Consider the following 6,256-nt stretch of genomic DNA (forward strand, 5'->3'; position numbering starts at 1 on the left):
CATTCAGATCATAAAGACAACATAGTTGGCTCCTGAATTTCTTTTATATCTACCAAAACTGTACCTTTAAAACTTTTAAAACAGCAATGAATATAACAGCAGTATCATTACCAAATTAATACTCTGAAGAAAAACAACCTCTTATAAGTAAAAATATTTGAAAAAAAAAAAACAAATAATATGGAAGTTACTCGTGTGAAACAGAAAGAGAAATGTGATCGAAAGAAATGTGATCTAACCCCCATTACCATGTACTCTTTAGAAGCTTGACTACTCTTCAAGAAAAATTCTCTTCTAATGTCATGTTATCTTCTTTGCATTGTGAACAATATATTCAGTACTTTCAGTGTGTTTTACAAATACCCAAACTTTTAAAACATTAAAACACATTAAAACAGCTGGAAAATACAATTTATATGATTTATACATTTGAATTCTGAAGCACAATAAACCTTATCAAATGTAAGAACATTTGAAAATACTAAATACCTCCGTCACCTCATTTCTCATATGGGTACAAGAAAACAGATATATATTTTGTTAAAACAAACTAGACCTAAACTGGCTTACCATTTAAAACTGTAACAAGATATGGGTTTTGTTCACTCCACCCTAGTACTCTGAACTATTTAGGAGCTTGATTGCTCTGTTCCAACACAAAGGGAACAAAGTGCCCTGCCCCCCTCCCTAGATGTGGGAGGAGCTGCAGGACTTGGCCCTGGAAGGGGCACTGGCTTCAGCCACGGTGGGAGCCCTGGCCACACCTCTCCGCCCTGCTCTCTCCGCCTGATCTCTCAGAGCCTCATCATAGAGGTCTGGGAAGGAACTAGGGACCCTACCATGGAACATGGCTAGAACCTCTAGTACTTTCATCTTACTGGTCTCAGCACAAGCTATTGGGCCCAACAGGAACTCGTAGCGTGGAGGATCACTATTGGGCACCCGGTGGTAGTTCAGGTACACCTTCTGCACCAGATCTTTGGTGATGAGCCTTCTAGGCTCCCCAAAGATCCAGTGCCTCCTCCCAGCATAGATCCCCAACATACTGAGGAATTCCCAGATCTCCTCCTCGGTGGCACGGTTACCATTCATGAACATGACCCCCAGGAGCACTATGATGAGACCAGACTTAGAGGCCACCCCCCCATCACTTGGACAATCGTTTGCCCCGAGGTTGACCTTGCTGATGACGGTGTAGATGTTCCCTCTATGGTCGACTTCCTTCATCTCCAGGCCAAAGACCAGCTCCACGCGCTCACGGGCTGTACTGAGGATGTCAGAGAAGTGCTGTCTGTAATTCCTGCTGACAATTTTCATCAGGGCGCTCTGCATGATGGGCTCCTTCTTGGTGTACTTCTCCAGCAGGAACTCCACGAGTATCCTGGCCTTCCTGGCCAGAGGATCTTTGCGAGTGCTCTGAGTGGCAGGGGCTTCCTGGGAGGCACCTGCACTTTCCTCCTCGGGGCCCTGGACACCTTCATCAGATGCTGCACATGAAGGCCGTGCATCAGGAGAGCTAGGGGCCATGGCTCCCTGAAGCTCCTGATGATCGCCAGCAGGGGAGCTCAGGGGAGAACCCTGAGGGGCAGAAGAGGGGGAGGAGGGGCACTCCTCCTTTGGGGCTTCAGCAGCACTGGCCTGGGCCTCCTGAGTGTCTCCCCGGACCTGGTGGCATCTCCCGCAGGCATGTGACTTGTTCTTGTGCCTCCAAGGCATGGTGACAGCAGGTCAGAGACCGCAAGTGGGAGTGGGGGCAGGAAAGCAGGCAAGGAGGGCACCTGGAGGACAGACAAGGACATGCTGTGAGAGCCTTCAGCGAGGAGAGTCCTCCCTGGCTTGAATGGTAGCCGCCTCTGAGGGGTCCTCGAGGCCAGTGCTCTAGGACCCACAGGGCTCCTGTTTTCCTGGTCAGCCTGTCCCCTGAGATCACTGATCAGCAAGGGAGAGTGAGCCTGGGGCGCAGCAGACAGTCCTGCCTGGGCGTTAGAAGTGGGGGGCGGCAGTGGGGGCTGGCAGGGGAGGCAGGTCCTCTCAGCTGACATTCTGAGTCAGGATGAAAATTGGTGCGAGACACCCCCATATCCAATGCCCCATCTCCCGCACCAAGCCCGTTCCCTCTCCTGTCTGAAATTGACGCTGCCACCTTCCCTGTCACCCCAGACCAGGAGAGGAGGGCGTACTCAGCCCCCCACTGAAGGGTCCCAGGACCTTCCCTTCTGCTGTCTCGTGGCTGCCCCTTCACAACAAGGCTCCAAGCTCCCCTCTCAGACCACCGCCCCCCTTCCCGATGTTTGGCTGGGAGGAAGCGCTGACCACAGGGGAGGGTCCTGAGTCGCCCGTTTGTCAGGGAGCATGGTCCTCATCCTGACTCTTCCTGAACCCTGACATCCTCACTCTACTGACGAGCTGCCAGCCCCTCAGACCAAAGTCCCCACTTCTCCGAGTGTCCTGTGTCCCAGGTCGCAGTGAGGGAGCCCCTCAGCCTTTAGAGCTGCCCGGCGGCTGATCCGCAGCCAAATCGCGGTGAGTGGGGGTTACACATGGCTGCCGTTCTGGGTATCGAGACCCTCAGTCTTCCCAAGGGTCCCCCCTTCACTCCACAGGGTTCGTGGCTCTTCCTCTACTGAGCAGAGCTGGGGTCCAGCAGAGCCTGACCGAGGCATTCTTTCCCGAGACCCCCTAGGGGTTAGTGGATGGTCTTGGGGTCTAAGAGCTAGGCTGGATCCTCTGGTCTGAGTGCAGGGGTAGTATGGCCAGATGCTGTGCGGCCCCCTCTTTTCAGAGGGAAAAGGGAATCGGGGTACAGAGACGTGTGCCTGTACTCGTAACTCACGTCACCTCCGACCTTGACACCCGATGACACTTGGGTCTGCTCCCTCTGGCCACAGTCAATGGCAGCTCTCAGAGATACTGGCACTGTCAAGGATGGCGTCTCTCCCCCAGCGTGCTTAGGAGGACGTCACTTCCTGTCATGCGCATCTGGGCTCCAGGAGGACAGTAGGGGCGGGACCTGGACAGGCGGGGTTCCAGGGGAGATTCTCACAGGATTGGCACGTGGACTTTCCCTTGACTATTAAGGGGTCCTGGGACGTCTCTGTCCTAAACTGTCAGCTGGCTCACTCCATGCCTCTCACTTGTGTCAGCACTCCCAACAGGAAGAATTGGGGAGCCCAAGCCTAACAGCCTTCCTGGAGCCCTGGAGACCAACACCGAAGGCTCTCTTGGCTTCTCTCTTCTATAGTAAGCGATGCTCTGTCGTTCTCCATGCCTTGCCTTAACCCCTGTAGATGCTGGGCTACGTCCCATCTGCTGACCTGAGGCCAAGGCCTCATATCGAAGATGTGAACCCCCGAGTCTCCTGGTATGAAGTGCACATACGTCTCATCTCGCTGTTTCTACACGAAGCTTCCTGGAAATGGCTGCTACAGGTAAGATGAGCTGAGAGGGAAGGATGGGAGACTGTCTTCTGTGGTGTGGAACCCCTCGCATCTCACTCAGAAACTTCACTCCTATTGACTGCTGACAGGGCCTGGAAATCCTTACCTTTCTGGTATAAGTCCACCCCTGTCCCCAACCATGCTCATACAATTCCAGAAGAGCAAGTGAAGGGGCTCCTTAGCCTGACAGTTCTCACTGTGGGCTGTCAGTCGACTGCAGGGTCATTGCTCAAAAGTTCTGAGATGAAGTTCTGTGGTTTTGTACAATTACTGTGATACTAACTTTTCTCTTTTAGTCCCTGGGTGATAGTCTATTAAGATTATCATTTAAAAGGGCCAGTTCTCATCCACTAGCATTCTGTGGTGGCTCAGACAGTAAAGAATCCACCTGCAGTGCGGGAGACCTGGGTTCAGTCTTTGGGTTGGGAAGACTCCCTGGAGGAGGGCATAGCAACCCACTCTAGTATTCTTGCCTGGAGTTTCCCCTTGGACAGAGGAGCCTGGTGGGCTACAGTCCATGGGGTCGCAGAGTCAGACACAACTGAATGACTAAGCACACATACAACAAACTTTGTGCTGCTTATTTCATGATCTGGGCCATACTGCCACATCCAAGCCAAACTTTGGTGCCCCATGGTCCTGGCATGGGGCCTCGGAGATGCTACCTCAAATTCCTTCAGTGAAGCTGTGGAGATTCATGATCCCAGGGCAGAGTGGAAGAATCCAGGGCTCAAGTTTAAAGCCTTTTGCAGCTGATCCTGTTGTCTGCTTCCCTTGCAGGCTGCACATCTATGCCAGTCTCTTAAGTACTCCCCCACCTGGGCACACATAGGGTCAAGTTCAGTGGAGACTTACTGTCCATCAGGGATTATTTAATTTTAGTTTTCACTTTTGTTAATAGTTTTCTTCATTCCTTCCATAAGATTTCCGTGGTTACTTCTGTGTACAAAAACAGCAGACCGTGTTTCATTGTGGTCTCAGCTGCTCTGAATGTGGTACTAAATCTGTAAAGGAGTTACAGAAAATTGACAGTCTTACAATATCTGTTCTTCATGAATATATATAACATACTATTCTGTTCTAGCCTTCTTTTTCCTAAGATTCTCAGGAAATTCTTCTCGTTGCCTCCATGAAGACTGTATACATTTTTCTAAAGTTTCTTTGTAGGTAAATTTTTTCTATGGTTGCTTTTGTTTATGGTATATTTTCTGTTACTTGGTGTAAGTAACTGTTGATTCTTCCAGACCAACTGGATGATTTTGCTGCCGTGATCTTTTTTTTATTCCAGATTTTTGAAGTCTCTTACATGTTTGAATATTTCCTGTCCTGTTTTCTAATATTTTTAATTCGAGAATCAAATTGTTATTGTGATCTTGTCTTTTCATTACTTCTGACTTTTATTCATTTGGCATTGTTGTATAGAAAATTAGTGGCTATATGTACTTCTCTAGATTTTTTTTCTAGTTTTTAAATTCATAGATTTTTTAACAATTATTTTTAATTAGAAGATAATTAAATGGTGTGTCAGGTTTCTTGTATGAAACAGCTATAAGTATACATATATCTCCTCCCTCATGAACCTCCCTCCCACCCTCGACCTCACCCCTCTAGGTCATCACTGAGCTGATTCCTTGTGTCACCCAGCAACTTCCCCCTCATGCCTGTTGTCCACATGGTAGTGCATATTTGTCCACGCCACTCTCTCAATTCGTCTCACTGTCTGCTTCCCCCGATGTGTCCACATGCCCGTTCTCTACGTCTGTGTCTCCATTCTTGCCCTGCAAATAGATTTATAACTACCCTTTTGTGGCCTTTCTTTCTCAATCTCTTATTAGTATATTTTGCAGAATGAAGTTTTTAATATTAACAAGGTTCAGCTTATTATTTTCTTTCATGGACTGTGCTTTTGTTGTTGTGCCTAAAATCTCATTACCAAACTCAAGTTTTGCCCCCATGTTATCTTCTAGATTTTCTTGCCTATTCCATATGGCATGTGGAATCCCAGTCCCTGACCAGAAATCAAACCTCTTTCCCCAGCAGTGGAAGTGTTGATTCTTAAACACTGGATTGCCAGGGATTGTCCCTGCAATTTTTTTTAAATTGTGAGTTTTTCCTTTAGGTCTGTGATTCCCTTTGAGTTAATTATTTTGAAAAGTTTAGAGTTTGTATGTGGATTCATTTTTCTTAGATATGGATGTCTAGTTATCCCAGGACTGTAAGTTTAAAAGACTGTCCTTTTCCATTGAATTGCCTTTGCGCCTTTGTTAAAGGTCGGTTGAGTGTTTGGGGTGTCTGTTTCTAGATTTTCTGTTCTGTGCCATTGATCTGTCTATTATTCTGTTAATAGCATACAGTCTTGAGTATTGTAGCTTTAAAGTAAGTTTTGAAATCCAGTAATATCAATTCTCTAACTTTGACCTTTAATATTGACTTCAGTGGGTATTATGGATCATTTCATTTTTGACATAAAATTTAAATTGTTGGCTGCTATCCAGAAGCTAACTTGCTGGAATTTTGAACAGAATTGCATTAAGTGCCTAGGTTAAGTTGGCAATAAGTGACATCTCAACAATATAGCATCTCCCTATCTATGAACATGACGTGTCTATTTATTTAGATCTTTAATTTTTTTCAGTGCAGTTTATGAGTTTTTCTCATGTAAATCTTATACATATTTTTTAAAGAATTATTTCTAATATATTTTGGTGATAATGTAAATGGTGTTAGGTTTTCAATTGAAAGTTCCATCTCTTTATTGGAAAAGAATTGACTATTATGTATTAACTTTATTAATATATTAATTATATAGTAGTTATATA

The 6,256-nt window shown here is 46.6% G+C and overlaps 1 protein-coding gene across 1 annotated transcript; it reads right to left on the reverse strand.

Moving 5' to 3' along the window:
• Positions 1–687: 687 nt before the first annotated feature.
• LOC139181601 (melanoma-associated antigen B4-like) lies at positions 688–1,716 on the reverse strand. Its single transcript, XM_070785092.1, has one exon. It carries the CDS (start codon positions 1,714–1,716, stop codon positions 688–690), a length of 1,029 nt encoding a protein of 342 aa, XP_070641193.1.
• Between the last annotated feature and the right edge of the window lie 4,540 nt (positions 1,717–6,256).

The sequence above is a fragment of the Bos indicus genome, chromosome X (assembly GCF_029378745.1).
Source record: "Bos indicus isolate NIAB-ARS_2022 breed Sahiwal x Tharparkar chromosome X, NIAB-ARS_B.indTharparkar_mat_pri_1.0, whole genome shotgun sequence".
NCBI lineage: Eukaryota > Metazoa > Chordata > Mammalia > Artiodactyla > Bovidae > Bos > Bos indicus.

Excerpts from the sequence above, each read along its gene's own strand:
- LOC139181601 (XM_070785092.1), bottom strand. The coding sequence starts at position 1,716 with ATGCCTTGGAGGCACAAGAACAAGTCACATGCCTGCGGGAGATGCCAC.